A 26,307-nucleotide genomic window follows, 5' to 3' on the forward strand; every position below is an offset into this window, starting at 1 on the left:
AACTCACGTGAGCCACATCCCGGTTTTCTCTCGGTCCCGGACGTTTTCATTCACCCCCACATAATGACTTAAAAGTCTATTACTAGCATGCTGAGCAGCAAATCTTAGTACGGTGTGCACAAATGGAGATCTCGAATCCGGTCAGAATGTGGCTACTAGCGACATATTGGATCTTGAGTGAGTAGTTGCATGCATGCATTGATAGATATAACTGTATAGTCATGTAGCTATACTGGACAGTACATGCTTCTGGAACAGCGCAGCTAATACCACTCAGCATACGACTGAGTTCTGGCAAGCCGCTCGGTAGGATAAACTGCATGCCAGCCCAAACTTACGGGTAACCGCTAGCTATACTGATTAAATTGTAAAATGAGCTATTGATTCGACGAGCTATTATTTTATGTCGCGTGCATTAGCTGTTGCTGTCGAGGTGTATTATACAGGCATGCATGCAGGTGATCCATTTCCATTAGAAACATCCTTTGGAAAGAAACATGTGGCGGCTTATCATGTTTACAGAAAACTACAGCTAAGTGACGTTGAACTTCCATTTGAGCAAACTCTGCATATAGTCTCTAAAACATGCACTCTTTTGCTCCAATATGGGCACTAAGTTTCTACTCTTGTAGATAAATAGATCAGGACAATATGGTGCAATGAGTATAATATTATATACAGAAGGGGGGATTTGTTATAGGGACATTCACTTGCCAGGTATATGTTGGCATATAACAAGATCACACATGATCCAGCAAAACCTAAACAGTTAATGACTAAACAATGCAATTAGATATCATTTGTAACAGTCAGAGCATTGGGACGACCTGGATACATGCAAAACTGTTGCAGGCTAAGCGTATACTCATGCACCACATGGAATGTGCAGATTTAATGGAGCGGAAGATTTTAATTGAGTGGCATTGAGCTATACACTGTTATATAATTATACTGTGTGTACCTTGAGCATATTACTGGCAAGTGTTATATGAAATGAGCTTTGCATGCAGTGACACAAAGGCTGTTGCAGCCCTCTAAAACATGCATGTCCTATATATGATCAATTTGCTAGCTTTGCAAGCTCTGCAAATGGTAAAGTTCAATTCTACTGAAAACCAACCTCAATAGTCAGGGGCGGCTCCAGGGGGGTTTCTGAGGTTTCCGGAAACTGGTCACGTTCAGATAGAGATACTCTAATAGAGCAGTCAATCACTCTAATAAAGTAGTCACAGTATTCAGAGCAGCAGTGTAGCAAGCTATGTAGCTATAAATAAGGATTCATGTGTACTTTATCAGTGATATTAATATATAGTTAGTGGAGGGCAGTTATTCCGGCTCAGCAGGCAGTTACCTTTTTTTTGGTCTTCACCAAAAATCTAGCTATGCTCTTGATCAGAAACCAGTCACCAAAAATCCTGGAGCCATCTATGATAGTGAACTCATCTTCTTGAAACATTTTTTATGAAACAATGCATGCTAAGTAACCTAGTGACTGTATATGTTCCCATGAACCAATCAATAAGACATGCGCCAAGTGCATATACTTGCTGAATATTGTATAATTTAATCTGGTTAATAACTGGCTGATTATTGGCAAGTAAATTACAGGATGACATATATACTCACAATTGGATGATGTTTACGTACACGGGCTAGACACTTAAAACTGATACTCTAAATTTATTTGAGGGGGAAATTTTTGCTTCTTCGGGATCTTTTATACATTACATTAAGCATTTAACAATGCCGAGCTGCATATAATTAAGGGGGGATATGACCATGCATGGATAGTTTCCAATCCACAAAAATCATGAAAAATTTCCCCTCACAGAAATCCACTATACAGTATTTTTATAGTGATTGGTGAGTTAAATTTGCATTTTCAATGCATTATAGCAATAGGAGTTCTTGAATATAAATATGGGCTCTGGATTAGGACTGAATCTGATAATTATATGCTCCAACTACACATGCATTTTGTGCATTGCCGACAAATTTAATTGTTCTAGTTTGTTTCCCAAGTTCACTATATCAAATCTACAACCATTATCATAAATTATTTGAAATAATATTACAGGCTGTTTAATCATAAGCAAATTCATTACAGTGAAAAACATATTTGAAAGACATGTGTATAATATTGCAGTGATACACATAAGGCATACATCTTCCTGTGGGGCATATGATTAGTAGAAAGTAATTGTTTACATTTAAATTACTTGATGCAGCAAACCTATCTCCTACATATCACAAAGAACATAGGAATGTGTAGTATGCACAACACATTAAAACTATAACATGATTGTACAAATACACCTATGTCACATTATGAGTAAAATTATAGAGTGCTTGTTACTTGTCAATCATCAGCCAGCTGAATGTCTATCAAAAGTATCAGATACTTGTAAATGCATGCTCACTACAATGATGTAAGTGAATGTTTTTAACCTATAGCATCAGCCAATGGCCTTTTTCAGCTCTGCATACAACAATGATACAACTGGCTATAGGTGTTATTGGAGTAAATTTTCTCAGAATTTTACCTGGAATTTAGCAATCACCAAGCCAATGTCTTGACAACCAATGCCAGACTTTAGTTAAACAATTTAATAGAGTCAGGCACTGATCTAGAAATAATGGTTGGTTCACATTTCAAGTTACAAACCTTTCATGACAGCTGACATGCTCTTAGCATACGGTATGTGTACTATTTATCATGGAGGTTTGCACAATCTCATAAAAAATGATGACCACAGACCAGCTTATTGCACAATGCTTTCACATTGCCTTGGCGGACTCTTGATATAACTAAGTCCAAAAAGTGCCTTCATGTGAGACTTAAAATGTTTCCAAGATCTTTGTGGAATTTTCTACTGCCTGCATAACTGAATAACTGACTGACTAACTTACTAATGCCTTCAGACAAGCATAGCTTGTTGATACTAAAGTATGTGATTGATTATTTCACTGCTAGGTGTTGTTTGGCATACTGTAGTACACATCACGGACTTAACCTTGTCTTCCTTTGTGTCCAAGATAAACAAGGAGATTAAACGGAAATTTTCTAATAATTTAATATCCAATATTATAAGGTTTTGTAGTTTTGATTAAAACGTGTAAATGCACTGCTAACTGCCTGTCAGAATATAAAAAAGTAAAGATGCAGAGTGGGCCTGAATTAATTATGCTAGCATTATATGTGACTGGATTTGCAAGTGGAGTATTTTTACCAAGCTTGACTGTTTTGGTATAGATGTCACTTGAAATTTGGTCTGAGGTGAATAGCTTAATGAAAATTCCAAGTTTTATTGGCATGAAGTCATGGTCCCTATATAAAGAACATAGAATTGGGTGTGTGTGTGTGTGTGTGTGTGTGTGTGTGTGTGTGTGTGTGTGTGTGTGTGTGTGTGTGTGTGTGTGTGTGTGTGTGTGTGTGTGTGTGTGTGTGTGTGTGTGTGTGTGTGTGTGTGTGTGTGTGTGTGTGTGTGTGTGTGTGTGTGTGTGTGTGTGTGTGTGTGTGTGTGTGTGTGTGTGTGTGTGTGTGTGTGTGTGTGTGTGTGTGTGTGTGTGTGTGTGTGTGTGTGTGTGTGTGTGTGTGTGTGTGTGTGTGTGTGTGTGTGTGTGTGTGTGTGTGGAAGATCAATATATACCTGTAGCTATTGGTTGTACCATTCATACTTATGTGGTTGTGATAAATTTAATTTTAACAGTTGTCAACAAAACTAATTGTCCAAAACCAGAAATTCATGTATCATAGTAGTGAGAAATTACAATGTTGATGTCATTTAGCTACGTGAACTGCATAAGAGACTAATGTATAAACAAGACCCCCAGACCCTTGGTACATAATGGAGGTGATAAATTTTTATGCATTGTTGCATGCATCAGCATAGGCACGATGCAATCAGTATAACAAATTGTAACCACACATGTGGATTTTCCAAACAACTTTGCAATGATATTTTAGCAATAAGTCACTTATCATAGCAATGCAAGATTGCAGAACTGTTCATGCCTGTATCTAAAGCAGAAGAATTCTTATTGTGTAACTGTATCAGTACTCACAAACAGGTGATGTCAGGGAATGGGGGTGGCAGATTAGGCACCAGCTATAGGGCTCAAACTAGATAACGCGAGGCTTCAATACATTGCCAATCAGATTAATTGTAGTGGTTGCACAACTGCAATCCGTGATTTAACTTTGTGTTCAGGTGAACAGTTGATAGTATGCCTCTCCACCTGAGAAAAAACTGGTAAAGAAAAGGATCGATAACCATGCACATTTGCTTATACAAGTGGCAGGAAAAAATACAGTAAAGTGTTAGCTATACTGGTTCACAAAGTCTGTCATGGCAATGGAATAAATTTTGAGGTGGTTACTTTCACTTTCAGAAAAACAAGCAAGATATACAATTGCTTAATTTCATCAAAACTAGCTGAAATGATGAATTCAGAGTAGCCAGACTTAAACCAACAATCATTATACAAAGTGATCTTATACATGCACACATAAGGCATGGTGTAAAGCTGCATCCCATGCATTGTAAACCACAGGAAAAATATTTAACTGGTACAACACATGCATGGCTTACAAACATAGCTTGCAGTTATGGCATACATTGTTGGGTACTATAGGTACATCTAACCATACTGGACATATAACTGCTGATGCTCAATACTTGCATAGGTGTTTAATGTTGTGTAGGAATTAGCCTAAAATATACACTAGGGCAAGTATATACACAATAAGGCAGGTACCACTGCTAGTGGGCAGTGCAATCAAATATATTTGGGTAAAATTTATAAAGCATAATATTATACGTGTTGCATGTATGATCAAGTCATTTGACCTAAACCGTTGAAAGGTAAAATTCCTTACAGGCAACATTGTGTCTGGGCAATCACCACCAAGCTTTTCAGAAGATTTTTACTCCATACGGCTCCCACAGTTTGGTGAGCCAAGTCAGTATAATATGATAAGATGTACTGATCCTGACAATGCTGGTGCTGTGAGCTATCATTTCATGGGAGTGTCACCTACTGGAATGTTCACCATTAATGAGACTACTGGTATTATCACACGTAGTCGAAACATTTCATCAGAAAATACATTCATTTATGAAGCTCGGTGTACAGATATTGAAAACTTGAATGCTACTAGTTTAGTAGCAATAACCATTTATATGCCCAATCTAAGTCCACCCAGTTTCTCCATGTCCTTGTATGGATTCTCTATAGATGAAGGTCTACTACCATCTCTTGTGGGTATGGTAAGTGCCGTTGATCCTGATGGAACTGAAGTGACCTATATGTTGGAAGGAGTAGATGCAGCGTTCTTCCAAATTTCCTCTTCTAGTGGTCTAATTCTGTCTAGAATAACGTTTGACAGAGAGACAAGGGACAGCTACACATTTTCTGCTATAGCCTATGACAATGTGGCAGAAATGGATAGGAGGTCATCAAATGTAACTGTAAATGTCAGAATAGGTGATGTAAATGACAATCAACCTGTATTTAGCAGCAGTGGTCTGTCAACAGTTATAATAAATCAAGACATAGCACCAAATGCAATTGTCAGTGTTGTGTCTTGTAATGATGCAGATATTGGTACCAATGCACAAGTGACATATGCTTTATTAGTGAACAGCAATGGAAAATTTTCAATAGGTACAAGTACAGGCAATATAACATTTGTAAATGGTTCTTTGCTACCAGGTGCAGAGTTCTCCATAGTGGTTCAGTGCACAGATGGAGTAAGGGGAGAGGTCCGATCTCTTACTATTGCAGTTGAAGAGGAAAACCAACATGACCCTGTGCTTGAACATGGCCCATATTTGATGGTGAGCATTGATGAAACAGTATCTACAGGGTACAAGGTGACTGATATTAATGCAACAGATGAAGATGAAGGAGAACCTGGAAGAATAATTTATAGTTTAGCAAACCATTTTGATGTGTTTAATATCAACTCAGGGAATGGCATAGTGAAAGTTAGTGCTCCATTAGATTATGAAAGTGACGGTGGTATGATGTATACTTTACAAGTAATTGCTGCTAATCCTCAATTTCCTGGAAGTACGGATCGATCAGTTTCTGCGATTGTACAGGTGACTATAAATAACATTAATGACCATCCACCACAGTTTCCAGGAGTCTACATGATGTCGGTGCAAGAAACTTATGTCAATGAAGAGAACAACATGTACATTATACCACCACCACACAACTTTATGAATATCAGTTGCACTGACAGAGATATTGGGACACAAACCATCACATATTCCTTAGACAGTAATGTATTTATAATCGATCCAATTCTAGGAAACATTTCTGCAATTCAAACTCTAGACTTTGAAACTACCACATCTTATTCACTACAGGCTTACTGCTATGATAACAGCTTACCAAATGGGAACAATTTGACTGGAACAGCACTAATTGAGATAACTGTTCTTCCAGTAAATGAACACAGACCTGTCATAGAACATCAAGTAACTTTTGTGAGCATTGATGAAACAACACCAATTTCTACAATTATTGTATCATTTGATCAGGACATCACCGGACTTCTGAACTACATGGCAACAGATGCAGATAGTGGTGCTGATGGAGATATATTTTACTTTGTAGGTGAAGACACTGAACAGGGTTTGTTTTAAACTGCAATCAGTTTCACTAGGCTTCATGTAGTAGCATGTGACTCTCAGGCTGTTCAGAGGGACTGCATCATAGTAGTAGTGAGAATAATCATCAAACCTGTAAATGAACATGTCCCAATGTTTACTGAGGACCCATATACCTTTTTGGTAAATGAGAGTGTGTCTAATTCCACCAACGTATCAGTGTTTAACACACTTTGCATTGATGGAGATGAAATGGTAAGACATGGTAGAACTACAGTCATGGTTAGATCCGGAGGAAACAATGTGTTCAGTGTGGATGAAAATGGTAACTTCTTCCTACTGCTGCCACTAGATTATGAGAATAACATGAATTATGGTTATGAACTGGAGTGTACAGATGGAGAATTCTTTAACACTACAATGGTGAACATTACAGTATTACCTGTAAATGATAATGTTCCACAATTTATAGGTAGCCCATTTTCTTTTAACGTGTCTAAATCCACTCCAGTACTCAGTCGCATAGGCCAAGTAACTGCTTTTGATGGTGATATTGACGAGGGTGGTCTGCTGACATACACATTACAGACAAATGGATATTTTAGTATTGTTCAAAATGGGTACATCACTCTTCTAACAGAACTTGATAATCCTGGTTCTATTACACCTCCACCTAACTTCTTACTGAGAGTTGACTTGACAGATGGGATGACAAATCTTATGACAAATGTAAGCATAATTCTTACTGATGGAAACTATATAGCACCAGTGTTCAGTCAATATCTGTTTATCAGTACCGTTGATGAATTGGCAGAAATGGGAACACTTATCCAAGTACTCACTTGTCATGATAATGAAACTGGTGTAAATGGTAAAATTAAGTACCAGATATCTCTTGGCAATGCTGAAAGGCTGTTTGACATTAACTCTGACAGTGGTGCCTTGACTGTGGCTGGTAGCTTGGTATTGCCCGAAAATGAGGACACAGTTGATCATATTTTAATAATACAATGTCGTGATGGTGGTGTCCCTGTTTTATCTACAACTGCACAACTAATAGTACGTATTGAAGCTAACATGGGTCTGCCGAATGTATCTAACCCAACTGGATTTGTACTAGAAAATGCAGAACTAAATTACAGGGTTGTTTGCATTGATACCGGTAGTGGTAGTAATAACCAGTTGATGTATGACATAACCAGTGGTAATGATGAAATGAAATTTGCAGTCACTTCCGCTGGTTGCATTGTTGTTAGAGAGCTACTTGACAGAGAAACCACAAGTGAATATCAGTTGCAAGTTCAGGTATCAGATGGTCCCAACAGTGTATTTTCAAATGTATCAATATTTGTCAGGGATGTTAATGACAATGATCCTCAGTGTTCATTCATATCTGAAATATTAAGAGTTGAAGAACAACAACCAGTAAATAGTGAGCTAATCACTCTAAATTGCTCTGACATTGATTCTCAAAATAATGCAATACTAAGCTACACGCTGGATGAGAGCACATTTAACATCACTTCTAGTGGTCAGCTAATTCTCAATGAACCTCTAAACTTCATGCAGCAGAGTGTATACAGCCTGAGAATTAATGTATCAGATAATGGTGGCATTAATGCAAGGTCCATACTTGCTACAATTATTATCTTCATCATTCCCAACAATACTAATCCTCCAGCATTTCAAAACCTCCCAGATTCAATTGATATCAATGAAACAACACCTGTACAAGAAGTCATATATACAGTGCAGGCTACTGATCCTGAAGGTGATTCAGTCACCTACAGAATCACAGAAGGAGACCATGATCTGTTCTTGATGATTTCCCACACAGGTGCCATCATATTGCTCAGAAGATTAGATTTTCATACAGCTCAGTCTCATGTAATAACCATTGTTGTGTCAGATACAGATCTAGAAAGTGATCCAGCTAATTTGACTATCAATGTTCTTGATGTCAATGAATTCTCTCCTTCATGCAGTCAGCAAAGGTACTTTGTAAATATAGCTGAGAGCATTCTACGTGACACTCTTCTTGATGTGCTATCTTGTTCTGACAATGACCGGGGAGAAAATGGAGAACTGATGTACTCTGTCTCATCCAACAATGTTTTTGCAGTAACAAGTGATGGATCTCTATCGGTACTTACTAGCCTTGACTATGAGACTCAACAGCAATATGAACTGACAGTAAATATCTCAGATAGCGGAACCTCACCAAAATCAGCATCAGCAATCTTGTTCATTTCTGTTTTACCTGTAAATGAACATGACCCAGTGTTTAGCCAAACAGAGTATCAAGTGTGCATAAATGAGAGCCTCACTGTTGGCAGTATTGTAACACAGGTGTTTACCACTGATATGGACCTTTCAAGTCACAGAGATGGACAAATCAGTTATACTCTTACTAATGGTAATGATATTCCATTCAATATTGATAGTAATGGAGTGATTAGGTTAACTGGTACTTTAGACAGTGAGTCTGAGCAAAATTCCACATTTATCATTTCAGTTGTAGCAATTGATGGTGGAACTTCACCACGTTCCAGTAGTGTAACATTGAATGTTACAGTAAAAGATGTTAATGATAATACTCCATCATTTGCTCAAGGACTTTACATTGCTAGTATCCACAGTTTCCTGGCTACTGGTGAAGTGGTTTTACCATCATTGAACTGCACTGATCAAGACAGTGGGTTGAATGGAAATGTATCGTATCGTCTCTTAGATGACACCTTCACTTTTTTTTCAATCCATGAATCCTCTGGTATTGTTAGAGTACAGGAGACATTGCCTGAAGTCTCTCAAGTGTTCGGATTTGATGTAGTGTGTGCAGACATGGGATCACCATCATTATCAACCACAGTCCATGTTTCCATTGTAGTCATAATTCCAGGAAGTGTAGTGTTTTCACCATCTACCTACCGTGTCAGCATTCTAGAAAATGCAACATTTACTGAAGTGGAAAGAGTCAATGCATCATCTAGTGCTGGTAACATTATTTACAGCCTACTAAACCATCAGGATACATTTGCTATTGATAGTAACACTGGAGCCATCACACTATTAGTATCATTAAACTTTGAAATGGTTGAGAGCTATGCAATCAACGTACGAGCCACTACTGGTAATCAATTTGCTGATGCCTTAGTTCAAGTAGATGTAGTTAACATAAATGATGAAACACCAGTTTTCATTGAAAGAATGTTCAGTGTTCAAATCTTAGAGAATACAAATAATCTTAGTAACCCTGTCACAGTGAACTGCACTGACAATGACTCAGGAGCATTTGGTGAGGTACAATACTCTGTAAATAATGATAAATTTGCAGTTACTGACAGTGGGAATTTACGAGTTCTGAATTCTTTAGATTATGAAATGGTTGAGGCTCTAATATTAACTGTGACTTGTACAGATGGTGGTACCCCACCAAAAAGTGATAGCATAGCCATTGTTGTAACTGTCTTACCAGTAAATGAGCACCCACCAGAATTCTCTCCAACTACAACATCTGTTAGTATAAATGAGAATGTTGGTATTGCAACATTAATATACACTGCCAATGCTACAGATAGAGACTCCCAACCACATGAGAATGTACGCTATTCAATAATTGGTGGGAATGAAGCTAATATATTCTCCATTGATAGTGAAACTGGGTTGGTGACGGCAATTGGTCAACTTGATTATGAACAACAGATTTATGACAACAGCATTGTACTCACAATACAAGCAAGTGATGAAGATTCTAATGTTGTACCTCCATATACACCAATGTCCTCTACACTAACTCTAACCATTATGGTGTTGGATGTCAACGATAATGAGCCAAGGTTTACACAAAGTATTTATTTAACTTCCTTCACATCTCCGGTTGCTACTAACACACCATTATTAATGGTCAGTTGTAGTGATGCTGACAGTGGTAGCAATGCAGCAGTAACATACTCAATTAACCCTGAAAATGAATTGTTTCAAATTTCTGATCTAGGAACTATTGTGAATACTGCAGAAATTAATTTGTTGTCAGGAATGGCATATATCTTGAATGTACAGTGCAGTGATGGTGCTTTGATGGATACCAGTCGAGCAATTATTACTGTCTCGGTTCAAATGGTTGGTCCTGTGTTCAATGACAGTAACTACATGTTCAGGCTGTCAGAGAATTCCAGTATCGGATATCAAGTTGGAAGGGTATTTGCTCACAACTTTGATCCTCAAAATCAAGATTCAATTGAATACTCTAGCAACAACACCAACTTTATTGTAGATAGAACTACTGGTGTAATCATACTTGCTGCTACACTAGATTATGAGACACTCAGCCCACAGACTGATTTCACTATTACAATATATGCAACCGACAGTGCAGGACTGACCACCTCTGAAATTGTGATCATAATATTAGATAACTTGAATGAACACAGTCCTGTAATTGATGCTTCCAACCGTGTAGTAGCAATTTTAGAAAATGAGCAGATAGGAACTATGATATCTAGTGTAACTTGCCAAGATTTAGATGATGCTGCTGATAATTTATCACCAACTTTGTCTGTGGTGACTAATCTAGCTAATACACCAATTGGTTTCACATCTCAAAATCCAGCAAGCATTGAGCTAACCACCAATAACCAACTAGACTATGAAAGTCAAACACAGCATTTAATTATGTTACAATGTCAAGACTCTGAAGGGCTTACTTCAATGGCCACTGTGAGAATAGTGATAGAACCATTTAATGATAATCCTCCAATGTTTAGCCAAGCACAATATACTACCAGTTTGTTTGAAAACCCTAGTATTGGATCTTCAGTATTTACAATCACTGCTAGTGATAATGACCTTGGCAATTACAATCAGATCCAATACACCATAAATAGTGGAAACACAGGAGATGCGTTCTCTATTGATTCTACCTCTGGAATAATCACAGTATCTGGACTGATTGATTCTGAGACTTTAGCAAGTTATGAGTTAGTCATTCAAGCGACCAACACAATTCCTGCAGGAGACCAGTCAGGATCACAGCCTCTCTCTGCCACAGCACAACTTCGCATTGAAATAGATGATTTAAATGACAACCGTCCATCACTAGATCCTCTAACTGTGATTAGGAGCAGAGTTAAAAATACTCCAGTCCCAATAATAGTTCAGCACTTTCAGTGTACAGATAGAGATTCTGGTCAAAATAGTGAAATTGCTCTCTCAGTTACAACTGGTAACTCTGTATTCTACTTTGATGATGACGGAAATTTGTTATTCAATGGAACTTCAACTATTGGTACTTATTCTGCTACAGTAAAATGTTTAGACATGGGAATGCCTCAGCAATCAAGTGTAGCACAAGTAAGACTAATAATTCTTTCGGAAAATCAACACCCTCCTATACTGCCTGTTTCACAATATAATATTACCATTTCAGAGGATCAACCTATTGGAGAATGTTTTTACTACATAGTAGCTACTGATGCAGATGGAAATGAGACTGCAGACGGTCAAATACGATACACAATAACTCCACAAAATAATTTACAGGATGTAATTTCCATTGATACTATCACAGGCTGCCTATTTTTAGTCACTACTGTAGACATCCAAACTGTAACAATATATTCTTATACAGTCACTGCCACTGATGGTGGTTCTCCTTCACAAAGCAACACAGCAGCTCTTCGTTTAACCATCAACATAGTAGGTAATTCTCTACCTCAGTTCACACAAGGTCACTATGTGACAGCAGTCTCAGAAACATTTAGATCCGGTGAAGTAATATTTACAGAAATATCATGTACTGATCCTGACCCATTTGATACCATACAGTATGCTATTCTACCTAGTGGAAGCTATGAATTGTTCTCTATACACCCAACCACTGGTCACTTATCGATTGCTAATGGAAGGACACTTGACTTTGAAGTAACTGATACGCACTCACTGCTGGTAACCTGTATGGATACTCAGAATGCTTCAGCAACTGCTGACCTTACTGTCCGAGTTAATCCGGTTAATGAATTCACACCAGGACTGTCAACTATAATAACTACAGTACCAGAGACTGCTTATATTGGTTTCTTAGTGGCTATCCTTTCTGCAAGAGATCCAGATACTGGTACAGATGGTGAAGTTCGCTATGATATTGTTGATAATACTAATGTATTTGCACTAGATCCAATGACAGGAAGAGTTATATTATCATCATCACTTGATTATGAAAGTGGTCCAAGGAGTTACAACTTAACAGTGACTGCTGCTGATTTATCAGAAACAGTTCCTAGAACAGGAACGGCTTTGCTACTAGTTTCTGTTGAAGATATAAATGACAATGCTCCTAGGTTTGCTAGTGACATGTATAAACAAAACCTCTCAGCAAGTTCATCTTTAAATGCTGTGGCCCTATCAATAAACTGTATGGACAATGATGCTGGTCAAAATGGAGGAATAACTTATCACATTTTACCCAACCCACCTTCTACTGACCTATTCTCAATTGATACTAATAATGGAACAATAAAAGTTTCTGCAAACTTGGCAAACAGACAAGTTGATAATGCAACATTTTTTATTACTTGTCGTGATAATGTCCACCCTGTACTGTCAGACACAACACTAGTTGCTATTTGTATTCAAGAACAAAATCAACATCCTCCAATGTTTGCTCCCAGTAGTTATACAATGACTATTCCAGAGATTCACCAACTGCTACAACCACTGCTAACAGTTACAGCAACTGATGATGACACAGGTCCATTTGGAAGAATAACTTACTCAATAGAATCTGATCCTGATCAAGTATTTTCCATAAGCTCTACAACTGGAGCAATCATGCTACTAAAGCAACTGAACTATGAAAATCAAACAGTACATAGTTTTACTGTTGTTGCTACTGACGGTTTACCAGATAGCATAAACCGTAGATCAGCCTCTGCTATGGTCACAATAAATGTAGGTAGTGTCAATGAGTATACACCCAGGTGTCCTAGGCCAATATATATTGGTATAATAGCCAATCAGTTCAATGGAGAAATTTTGAACTTTTCATGTGTGGACAGAGATAATGGCTTAGATGGTACACTGACTTATACCATTACTGGAGGAAGCCACTCAAGCAATTTTACTATTCAGGGATCAACTATTATCCTTGAAACACCAATAGCATCTGATGATGCAGAAGAGAGATATAGTCTAAATGTTACTGTATCAGACATGGGAGATCCTCCACTACAAGTAGTTGTGGATGTAGAAATATTGTACTCATTCGAGAATTTAGTGCCACCTATATTTGTTGGTACCCCCTACATGTGTAATGTATCAGAATGTGTCAATATTGGTACTGTGGTATGTAATGTTATAGCTATAGATACAGATCGTGGCATACAAGGAGAAGTCACCTATTCACTCATTGGAACAAGCAGTTCATTTTTCAGAATCAATCCAATCAATGGGATTATTTATCTAGCATCAACATTAGACGGAGAAACATTAGAGACACTATCGTTTCAAGTAATAGCTAGTGACCAAGATCCTGACAATCCAATGAATACATCAGCCCTAGTTACTATTGAGGTTTTGGATTGCAATGATAACTGTCCTATTTGTTCACTAGACTTTTATGAATTTCTCATCTATAGTAACTCATCAGATAACTCTCCAGTTGGCAGTATTAACTGTTCTGATGCTGACATAGGAAACAATGGCATGCTACAATACACTATCACAGAACCACCCAACACATTTAGTATCACAAACGATGGTGGTTTGATTCTACAAAGAAGAAGTGATCTTAATCCATCAAGTTCCATCTTAATAGAGATTCTTGTTAGTGACAGAGGTACTCCAAATTGTTCTGTTTCAGTATTAGCAAGTGTTCGAGTTGTGTTTGGCAATGCAATGAGCCCTCAGTTCAATAATTTGCCATATGCTACTAGTGTTCATGAAGATACTCAGTTGTTAGATGCCATATTTCAGCTTCAAGCATCTGATGGAGACAGCAGTGATCTGACATACAGATTGGTCCATGATATTTCAAATACATTTTATATTAATCCTAACACAGGAGAAGTTGTACTGGTAAGACCAATAGACTATGAGACTCGACAGTCATATTCAATTGATGTGGCAGTGATGGACAGTGGTAGTTATGATGGTACCAATATTCTCACTGCAAATACTACAGTACAAATTGATATCCAGAATGTAAATGATAACACTCCAACCTTCGACTCTGGTGTATATGGTACCATTATACCACAGTCACAACCAGTTGGTAGCAGAATCATTAATGGTACTTGTAATGACAATGATCTTGGAACGTTTGGTGATGTCACTGTGACATGGGATGGCATTAGCCCTCCATTTCAGCTAGTAGTTGATAGTGGTAACTTTTCAATTAGAGTAATGCGCTCACTTGCTCCTGGAAGTCACACAATTAACTTGACGTGTACTGATGGTGGCAATGTAAGTTCTTCAGCTATGGTATTTATCTCAGTGCATGCTCCACCAGATCCTCAGTTTACAAACACTAGGTATGAATGGCTATTACAAGAGAGTGCAAACATTTCAGCAGCTTATACTGACATTATGGCTACATCTCCTGATAACAATTATCCAATGGTTTACTCCTTTGTTGATGATTTGGAACACTTTTCTATAAATTCAGCCACTGGCGTGGTATCTCTAGCACAAACATTGGATTATGAGATGCAAACTCAGTTTGGTTTGATCGTGAGAGCAACTGATGCAGTAAATCAATTTACTGATGTTCTGCTACTAGTACAAGTACTGGATGTCAGTGATCAACTCCCACTGGTTCCACCATCAGCTATTCTGTCCATCAACCACAGTCACCCTGTAGGTGCCCCGTTTGCCTTTTTAACATGCTCTGATAGAGATGTTATAGATGCTGATGAATGCTTTAATTTTACTTTTGATCCACCTAGTCAAATTTTCTTTGTAGATGATGTTGGCATAGTATATTTGGTTGGGCAACTTGACTTAACACCAGTTTATGCCTTGCCGGTAATATGCTTTGATGTCAACACTCCAGAGATGAGATCATTTGGTGTTGTCACTATTAATGTGATATTCAACAACCTCTATCAACCTTCATTTGAGTTTCAAAATTATCACACTAGTATCTCTGAGAGGGCCTCCATTGGGGATGTAGTATTGCAAGTGACAGCAACTGATAGAGATGTTGGCATATTTGGTCAAGTTTCTTACTCAATACTTGATGGAAACTACAACAATCACTTCTTTATAAATGGCTCATCTGGAGAAATCAAAATACTGCTTGATTTAGACCGTGAGCAAATAAGCATGTTTAATTTAACTATAGCAACTATTGATGGTGGCCTCACAACCTCAGATAATTCACGTCAAACTGGCACTGCTCTTGTGCAAGTGTTTGTTTCAGACTACAACGACAATCCACCCACATTTGATCAATCCCTTTACCGCCTTAATATAACTACAACAACACTCAGGAACACATTAATAGGAAATACAGTATGCAGCGATCATGATGAAGGGAGAAATATGGAAATATCTTATTCTCTTAGGCCAGAGGATATCTACTATTTCTCTATCAATGGTACAGGGGGAGTATTTCTAGTAGATGAACATTCCTTCCCAGCCCCATACAATTTGACTGTAGTGTGTACTGACAACGGCTCACCTCAGCTATTGTCCACTGCAATTTTGTCAATTATTGTAAGACTGGAAGATCCTACAGCACCATTTTTTAATCAAAGTGTTGTGGAAATCACAGTGAACGAAAACATTGATTTGTTCACATTAATAACATCATTATCAGCCACTTCAAATGACTCTACACTTCAAGTAAGATACAATATTTCATCAGGAAACACTGATAATGCATTTGGCCTTGATAGAGTAACTGGAGAATTTTATAATATTCGACTACTTGATGCAGAATTGGTCAGTGAATACAGCATCACAGTGGAAGCTAGTTATACTGAATATCTGACAGCTGTGTCATATGCAGTAGTAACTGTAAGGGTGACAGATATCAATGACAATGCTCCTTACTTTGTTCCCAGTCCACTATACAGTACAATAGTTTCTGAAGCTGTTGGCATGCAAGAAGTGCTGATAGTTAGTTGCACAGACAATGACACCATTACTGATACTACATATACAATTGCTGATGGCAACTCTGACAGAACATTTGAAATCAATTCTGCAGGAGTAATATTTTCCACTGGAGGCTTTGACTATGAATTAAGGTCTTCATACACACTCACAATAACTTGCAATGATGGAGGAATGACACCTCGAACTGCTACAGCACAAGCAATTGTTTTCATCATACCAGAGAATGATCATGTTCCTATTTTTTCTGTAACTAAATATAACCTGACAGTGTCTGAGAATGCTGAGTTAGGTACATCAGTGGGTGATGTGTCTGCAACTGATAGTGATCAAGGCCCACATGGTCATGTCACATATAGCATTGTAACTGCTCCTCCATTTAATGCATTTTTCATTCACCCAATTACCGGGATTGTTCAAGTGTCTGGCACTCTGGACTATGAGAGTATTCGCATTTATGAAATGAGTACAATTGCAACAGATGGTTATGTAGAGAGTTCAGTACCTCTCTGTGTGACCATACTGGATGTTAATGACAACACTCCTGAAATATCACCACAAATTTCCATCAGAGAAATTGAGCACAATACAACTGCTAACACTGTTGTGAGCCATTTTGATTGTTCAGATGCTGACTCACAAGAGATGCTAATCATGAACATAACAAGTGGCAATGACTTGGGATGGTTTTTGTTAACAAGTGACGGTGACATAGTTTGGATAAATACTGCCAACATTACATCAGTCATCATAACCACAATAGAGATTCACTGTTATGATGGAGGTAAGATGAGTAATCCAGCACACTTTACTTCTGTTGTCTACCCTGCTGGGAGGTCCATACCTCGATTTATGCCCTCTCATACTTATTTGTTTGCAATTGATGAACACTCCACAATTGACACTAGTGTAGGCACAATCATGACAGACTCCACTGTACATTTTTCAATACTAAATCCAATCAACAACCTTCCATTTGGTATAAATTCTGCCACAGGTGAAATACAAGTAACATTAGACATTGACTATGAGTCTCAACAGTCATACAATTTTGTGGTTATTGCTAATAACACTGCAGACTCCAGTTCTAATGCAGCTGCTGTGAGGGTAGTTGTTAATGATGTCAATAACAATCCACCTATGTTTTCACAAGACACATATCCCATTTCTCTGCCAGAAAATTTACCAATTCCATCATATGTGGCAACTGTTATTTGCACTGACAGCGACGCAAATGACAACACTGCAATTACAATAGTTCAAGGAAACAGTGATGGTATTTTTATGTTTTCTGGAGATGGCATTTTGTCAGTAGTATTACCTCTGGATTTTGAAACCATGGCAACATATAATCTACAACTACTTTGCTCTGATGGCACAAGAAATGATATAGCTACAGTGAGTGTTACTATTACATCTGTCAATGAGGATCCTCCAGTGTTCATTAATACACCATACATGAGCACAGTTATGGAAAGTAACATGACTGGAAGGCACATCATCACAGTAACAGCTAATGATGCAGACAGAGGTAATGGGGCCAATGTCATGTATAACATAGCCAACAGTATTGCTGCTGGTAAGTTTGAAATTGACACAACCAGTGGAGTGATAAGAAATTCCCAACCACTGCTAGTAGTTGATCAGACTCACTATGCTCTGGAGGTGCTGGCTACAGATGGGGGATCACCCAATACATTCACTTCTACTGCATTAGTTGTAGTAGAAGTGACTGACATTAATGGACCTTCAATGTTAATACTTGGAACAACTGAAGTAGTTGCTTCCACTGCAACTCCACCGGAGACTATCCTGCTAACCTTCCAGTGTATTGATAATGATATTGGTCAAAATTCTCGTTTACAGTTAAGTCATCGAATTAGTCCAAATCTTGGAGTTGATTTGCGTACACTTACGTCAGATGCTGGAATAATTATTGGCCAACTGTATGTAAACATGACCCTAGAGTTTGGTGAGTACATGTTGACTATTGCCTGCACTGATGGTGGTAACCCACCATTACCTCAATCAGAAAATGTCAGCTTAAGAGTCCTTGATGCTAATGCTGAAGGACCCGAGTTTCTAAATAGCTCTTATGTTGTGTCTATATATGAAAATGTAACCATCAATACACTTCTGATAACTGTTCATGCCACTGATCCTAATGGAGTACGATATGAACTTCTGGATGGAAATGATGAAGGTATTTTTTACATTATTCCAACTAATGGAAGTATCTTTATTCAGAGAGCTGTTGATGCGGACTCTGGTCCATCATCTTATAATTTAACCATTCTGGCTACTGACCTGGCCCCTGCACTACCACTAACTGCTACCACTATAGTTAATGTACTGATAATAAACATCAATGATCACAATCCCAAAATTAATCCATCCGCATCAGCACTTCTAAATGTTCGTGAAACAACTTTAGTTGGCACACGAATCAAACAGTATTCCTGCAGTGACATGGATGGTCGTACTACCAGATTAGAAATAGCACAGGATGGTAATATTGGTTCAGCATTCAGTACAATCAGTGGTTCAGAAAGTGACATATTTGATGTAACACTGCGAACAGTTTTAGATTATGAGAGGGAGACTACATACACACTGACCATTTTGTGTACTGATGAAGCTACTGCTATTTCTCCCAGTCGTACAGCATCAGCAACACTAATTATTGTTGTAGATCCTATTAATATTTATGCACCTGAATTCATCAATGAGACATACAAATTTTATGTTTCAAAAAGAAGCCTCCCAGGCACGTCCGTTGGAATTGTTTCAGCAACTGATACTGACAACAGGACAATGTCTGCAATCAGATATTCCCTGATTTCATTTTCACCAATCCTAGGTGCATTTGCTATTAGCTCCACAACAGGAAACATTGTCACTACAGCAGCCTTTAATGACAGTGTATCAAATTATAATGTCACAGTAGAGGCATCTGATGGAGACTCAGTGGCAATGACAGGACCTCGTTCAACCAGAGTTTTAGTGATGGTGTGTGTGTCTGGTATAAATGATAACAGGCCAGTGTGTTTAGACCAAACTGTTAGGGTAACACTAAATCAAACTACATTTGCAGCTAATACAAGTATAGCAAATATCATTTGTAGTGATCAAGACACTGGAGAAGATGGCTTGCTAGCATACTCATTCATCTCCACAGACGTTAGTGGGTTTGCTATTAGAACGCTTAATAACATTATTGGAGAAGTGTTAATATTTGGAACAGTAGAGCCACGTATATACATTCTGGTAGTGAATGTGTCTGATATGGGAACTCCTTCATTGAGTGAAGTTGTCCATGTCATCATTAACATTCAGCGAGCTCCTGATAACAGGCTACAATTTTCTGATCCATTTTTTGGTACAAATGTCAGCGAGAACACTGTAACATCAACAGTCATATTCCGTGGCTCTAACTTTATGAGTAGACTAAGGAACATAGATGGAACTGTAAGGTGGTACTCCATGGTGGTTAGCACTGAAACCCAGACATTGCTTAATATTAACAGATTCAGTGGTGACATAACTTTACTGCAGTTATTTGACTATGAGACAACTAGTATTCATTCTATAAGCATAGATGCAGAAGACAACAGTGGAACACAAGCTCATGCCAGTTTGACTATTATGGTTACCAACTATAATGATGAGAGACCAGTGTTCAGTGGCAACAATGTATCTTTCAGTGATAATACATATTACGCTAATATCACTGAAAACGAAAACATCGGCACATTGGTGTTGCGAATCATAGCAACAGATGTTGATTTTGGTCCAGTGTCATATCACTTGTCAACTGATTCCAATGAGTTTACCATTGACCAAAGTACTGGTCTTATAACAACGCTGAGACCATTGGATAAAGAACTAACACCATTCACTATAGCCATACAGGTTAATGCTACTGACAGTGGCAATCCACTACTGTTTTCCATTGCCAATGTATTTATTACAGTCCTTGACTTAAATGACAATGCTCCTGTCTTCAACCAAACAGAATACCTGGTCAATATCACTAATTTATCCCCAGCTGGTCGCCTCGTTGCACTCATTGCCTATGATCTTGACTCCAGTTCTGAATTGAGATATTCTATAGATGATGACAGTGGTTTGTTTTTAATAGATCCAGTCTCTGGTGTTCTCCAGTTGAGAGCAACTGTACCACCAAGCCATCAGCAGTTTTATGCTTTTACAGCATTTGTGACAGATGGTTTGAATACAACAAACACAAGTGTTCTAGTCCAAGTGTTTGATGTGACAGCGATAGAACTGAACTTCCCAGAAACACTCACTGTAGAACGATATTCATACAACATAACCGAGTTCCTAGTCAACAGTGGATTTAGTACTTCATCAGACGCTCTGTACACAATCCTGTCTGGTAACACAGGTGACAATTTCCAAATAACAGCTGGAATTTTAACTAACAGAAATGAACTAGATCGTGAAACAATTAGTAGATATGAAATAATAGTAGTGGTTAATTCCACTGACAGTCAAATTAATGTAGCTTTAATCATCACCATCAGTGATATCAATGACAATGAACCAATATTCAGTCAGTTACTATATGAATTCAGCATTGTAGAAAGTCATTATATCTCACCAAATACACTTGGACAAATCCAAGCCACGGATAGAGATGCAGGAATCAACAGCAGAATATCATTTCAGATTATAAGTGAGGAAGAAGTGCCATTCATTATAAGAGCTACAATAGCTGGAAATGAGGTAGACTTTAGTGCCATTGGTGGCATTGACAGAGAAAATATTGCAGACTACAATCTGACCATTATAGCCAGAGACTTTGCTCCTATTAATACATTAACAAGCACAGCAATTGTCCTAGTAGATGTAGTAGATGTGAATGACAATGCACCCAAATTTTCCCCCATTGCTCCACCAACCGCAGTTGTAGAGACACCTCCTGGTAGTACAATTTTAATCATAACTGCCACTGACAGTGATGAAGGAAGAAATGGAGAGATTGCTTTCCTCATAAATGCTACAAATAATGGAAATGATGTCACTGGTGATTACCACCTGGAAAATGTTACAAATGGAGAAGCTCGTCTTATAACAGACAGGACAATTGGCCTGAACAGTGATGGGACTGAGTTTAGAATTACAGCTGTAGATGGTGGCCTTGCTAGTCACTATCCCACCAATGTAATTGTTCAAACTATCACATTTTCTCTTTCAGTGGGAAACTCCAATCCCCAATTTACATCTCAAGTTTATACTGGACAAGTATTGCAGTGGAGTGAGCCTGATCCTGAAGATGTGGTGCTGCAGGTAGTTGCATTTGACAAAGACTTTGGCAACAGTGGACAAATTAAATATCGTCTTTTGGGAGAAGTAGGTCAAGTCTCATCTGAAGATCATCCATTTATCATAGACCCAGATACAGGATACATTTATCGTGGTAGGAGAATTTCAGATCCACTATCAACAAGATATCAATTTTATGTTGAAGTATTGGACAATGCCCCAGGACAACCAGGAAGACATACTGCTTTTGTCATTATTGATGTGTTCAGCAGAAGCAATGTTCTTGATGTGTACACCTGCAAAACAGCTGAATTTGTAAGAAACAACAGTGACCAATTCAGACAAGGAATAGAATTTTTAATCAAGCAACAAAGTGACAGAGGCTCATTATTTGTGCACGATATATCTGATGGATTCAGTGAGCAACAAAGAGATGATATGTAAGTTATGCTAGACAGTAAGTACAGGATCAACTTACACAATCATTTTCTTGTGGCACATCTATCAAAACTATGACAACAAATTTAGTTACCAAGTTCCAAACCTATGGATTTATATTACACCTTAAAGTGAGACCATGTAGGGATCTAATTGTTTAGGCTATAGAACTATATTCATGCACAATGCTTAAAAAGTAAGAAATCATTTGATACAACAATAAGTTTTATATTTCATATTAGCACTAAACCTAGAGGCATCATGACCATTGACAACAATAACATGACCAATTCAAGCACATAGTAGCGTACAATATGTATCAACTGTTGAAATGTGTTTTTTTTTTGCCTGCAGGATAATGGCAGTGGTAAGAGTTTACATGATAAGCCAAAACAATTTCTACCCAAACTGGACTAGTGAAATCTATACATCATACATGATAGCAAGATCATTAGCAAAAGGTTTTTATCAAGGAAATGATTTGAAAAACTTCTTAAATACATCAAGATTCAATAGTACAAATGCAAGGCTAGTTGAAGAGCTGTGTATTGTAGGTGCAGATGTCAGAAATGAACCTGATGAATGTCCCACTACATGGCCAGAATCGACAATTGGAATAGCTGTAATCACCGTTAGTGCATTTTTACTGCTTTCATTCTTGTTCTGTTTGATATGCTGCATCTGTGTATGCTGTTTGAGAGAAGAGAACAAAAAAGAGTAGGTCGATCAATATATTTTTTGTCTTGTGTGTATATACTAATTTTATGCAGCTCTATCATGCTCATTGCTCATAGAGTGACAGATGACAAAGTTCCCCCACAAGAATTTCCATTTGGACATAGCACAGTTTGGCCTAACTATGGCTGCCCCACTATCGACGATGGTGATGAATACGCTCATGGTTGGTTTACACTAATGCATATACTATTGTTATCCTCACTACATTTGTACAGATGATCCAGAGAGTAGAATGCTTTATGAACATCATGATGAAAATGAAATAACAACCACTTTCATGAATGTAAGAAACATACCTGTCTATTGGTTCATGTAAACTATGGATTTTTGCTGCTGCTCCTGCCGTTGCCGCTACATGTTGCTGAGCATTGTTAGCCAGTGCAATAAGACCACAACCTAGCTACCATGTGCATATTATATATAGCTATATATAAGTGTGCTCAAAATCATATACATATTACATTACAAGTGTATGAAACCACTAGATGTATTTGTTGCCATATACGTAGGATGAACAATCAGATTACGATGAAGAAAAAGAAGAAAATATTTCACATCCATCCGGCACCGATGTATCTGTGGTTACTTCAGAGGAAAGGCAATCTCTAATAAAATGGAACGTGGGTCCATATTTGAAACAGGTCCTGGATAAGTTTAAAGAAGGTGAAAATATTTTAAAGAAACAAGAGAAAAAGAAACGAATGTAACAAATACACAATGTAACATGTTATATACATTCTATACATAATATTCATAGCCAGAGTGTTTGAACACATAGTTGTATAGCACATATATATTTGTACATTGCATTACTATACAGCTGCTGTACACATAATACCTGACATGGTAATCAATATTGGCTTCAGTCATATATGAGGAGTGCCCAGGAGTTTATTAAGTTACTACAAACTACAAACATGGTTATATACACTAACACTATATGATGTTACTAATTTAAGTAATAGGAAAGATTTTATACATAAAACATTTCAGAGCTGGCTGTTCGGTACTGTGTTGAATTGACTTGACATGACACACCAACAGCTATAAAGAGACTGGCCAGTTATATTTTTCTGCTGAGCGAACTGGTGAACAAAACAGCAATATAATTAAGTCTGCTTCCAAACTAGTGTTTTATATAGGGGGAGGGGAGCAATATGGTTAAAACAACCTTAAAGTGTAGGGCTGGGAGATAATTTAAATTAAAAATATTATCTAGATACCTAAATCACCTATCGTAAATAAGATAATGCATTCATTTAATAATAGTATTTCTTTGTAATCTATTGTAAATCAACCTCAGTCAGCTGGAAAACCAAGGGCATAGCCAGGGGGATTCAGATGGTTTGGATGAACCCTTTTTTCAGAGACAGAATTTTAAAATAAAAATCACACCAAATCTTACAGCCCTGGAGCTCTCCGGTAGCTACTTACACACTGGCGCGGCTCTGTACTACTCTTGAGGGTCACATTGCATTAATGCTGCAACATAGATGAATCAAGTAGTATCACGTGATCAATTGTGCACGTGATACATAGTGTAAATGGCGAGAAAGTGTTGGTTGAGACATATTACAAGGCAGCAGCTGTGATAAACTTGTTATACATGTGTCAAGTTAGCACAAACTGTTAACAGTAGGATAATAACTGTTTCTTTTTAAAAACAAAAACAGCATTTTAATTAAATAAAAGAAAAAGAACATGTGTCAGGTGGCACAACCTGTTAATAGTGGGATAAAAGTCAAAAACAACATTTTAATTAAATAAAAGAAAAAAGAAAGCCTTTGCCTTGCTCAAACTGTGGGCAGATAAGCAATCCAGTGATGATGGAATTTTCTCCATTACCAATGCAGAATTACCACATTGAACATCAATAGCAACCTTCTGAATCAAAAATTGGGTGGCCAGGTTATCTCCAGACTGCTCCATTACCTGGGAACCTATCTGCCACACCAACAAACAAGCACATGATCCCCAAGCACCCAGGGTCTCAACACACAGAGGGGAGGAGTAAAAAGATGGAGTTAAAGAAGAATACTTCCTGATCTTAGCTGACTCTGCAGAGTTTGCCACTTGTGCAAGTAGACAAATTAGATGGGGCGAGGGTGTCCAAACAGGTAAAGTCCCAAAGCAAGAATAAGCCCCACCACCAAGGAATCAATGACATGCCATCCAGCCTCTTACCATCATCACGACACACACTGACAGGCTCCAAAACATCTACACCTCCAGACACCAGAACACGATGAATAGTTTTATTCGCTGCAGCATGCCTTGAAATAGTTGATGTTTATTTACATTATGTATGTTTTGTTTATTTGTCGCATGTTGCAGGCACGTGATGTCTCAAATATATTGGAGTACAAGTCAAGTCTGAAGTTACTGACCATAAACATGCAGGAGAATCAGCCGACAATAATGTATACTTGAAAGAAAGTATTGCCAACTAAGGGACTCTAATGTGGAGGGCTAAGTTGGCTGTCAGTATGTTGCCTGTAAGTGAAGATTAGTTAATATTACAATAGGTTTATAGTTTCTATAAGCTGTATAAACAGCAGTGTGTGCACCCAGGCCTTCCCCCAAAGATATTCCATTTCACATCCAAACCTGTTTAAAAATCCTGGCTACACCACTGAAAACTTGTGGAAAGCAGTTAAAACCAGTTTGGGAAGCTATAAACTTATACCAAGCACTACATGACTTTTAATGTCAAGAAATGTGTAAAACCGCTGTGTTTACAAAACACCTCTATGATGCACATCACTATTGAAATAACATCGATTATCATCTAGATAAATGGTTGTCACATCAAGATATAGCCCTTTGATAAAAGTTCATAAGGCCATTCAAAATCACTTCAGTACCACAGTCTCCAGCTTTCAAGTAGCTATTTTGCTAGGGGCATGAGATGCAGAAAATATGGCATAAACCCAAAAGTTTTTCTGTAGAGCAAAAACACTTGGTATAAGGAGGCTAACACACATCCCAAAAAATGTAACTCTGCAGGAGCTGGGTGAAGGCATTCAACAAGATGGCTGAGCCTTACCTAAATACAGACTTCCCACTATAAGGGTGACTATGCAGATAAGTTCCATTTTAAGGAGTT

The 26,307-nt window shown here is 37.9% G+C and overlaps 1 protein-coding gene across 1 annotated transcript in view; it reads left to right on the plus strand.

Moving 5' to 3' along the window:
* LOC136260005 (protocadherin Fat 4-like) overlaps positions 1-24,072 on the plus strand; it is a 30,706-nt gene extending 6,634 nt beyond the window's left edge. The window contains exons 3-8 of the mRNA XM_066053599.1: positions 4,882-6,648; positions 6,691-22,465; positions 22,818-23,180; positions 23,234-23,364; positions 23,417-23,484; positions 23,711-24,072. Coding sequence (XP_065909671.1) covers positions 4,882-6,648; positions 6,691-22,465; positions 22,818-23,180; positions 23,234-23,364; positions 23,417-23,484; positions 23,711-23,908 — 18,302 coding nt within the window. The 3' untranslated portion in view covers positions 23,909-24,072. The remainder of the gene's footprint in view (positions 1-4,881; positions 6,649-6,690; positions 22,466-22,817; positions 23,181-23,233; positions 23,365-23,416; positions 23,485-23,710) is intronic.
* Positions 24,073-26,307: the final 2,235 nt, after the last annotated feature.

This window comes from Dysidea avara, chromosome 7 (genome assembly GCF_963678975.1).
Source record: "Dysidea avara chromosome 7, odDysAvar1.4, whole genome shotgun sequence".
In the NCBI taxonomy this organism is placed as follows: Eukaryota; Metazoa; Porifera; class Demospongiae; order Dictyoceratida; family Dysideidae; genus Dysidea; species Dysidea avara.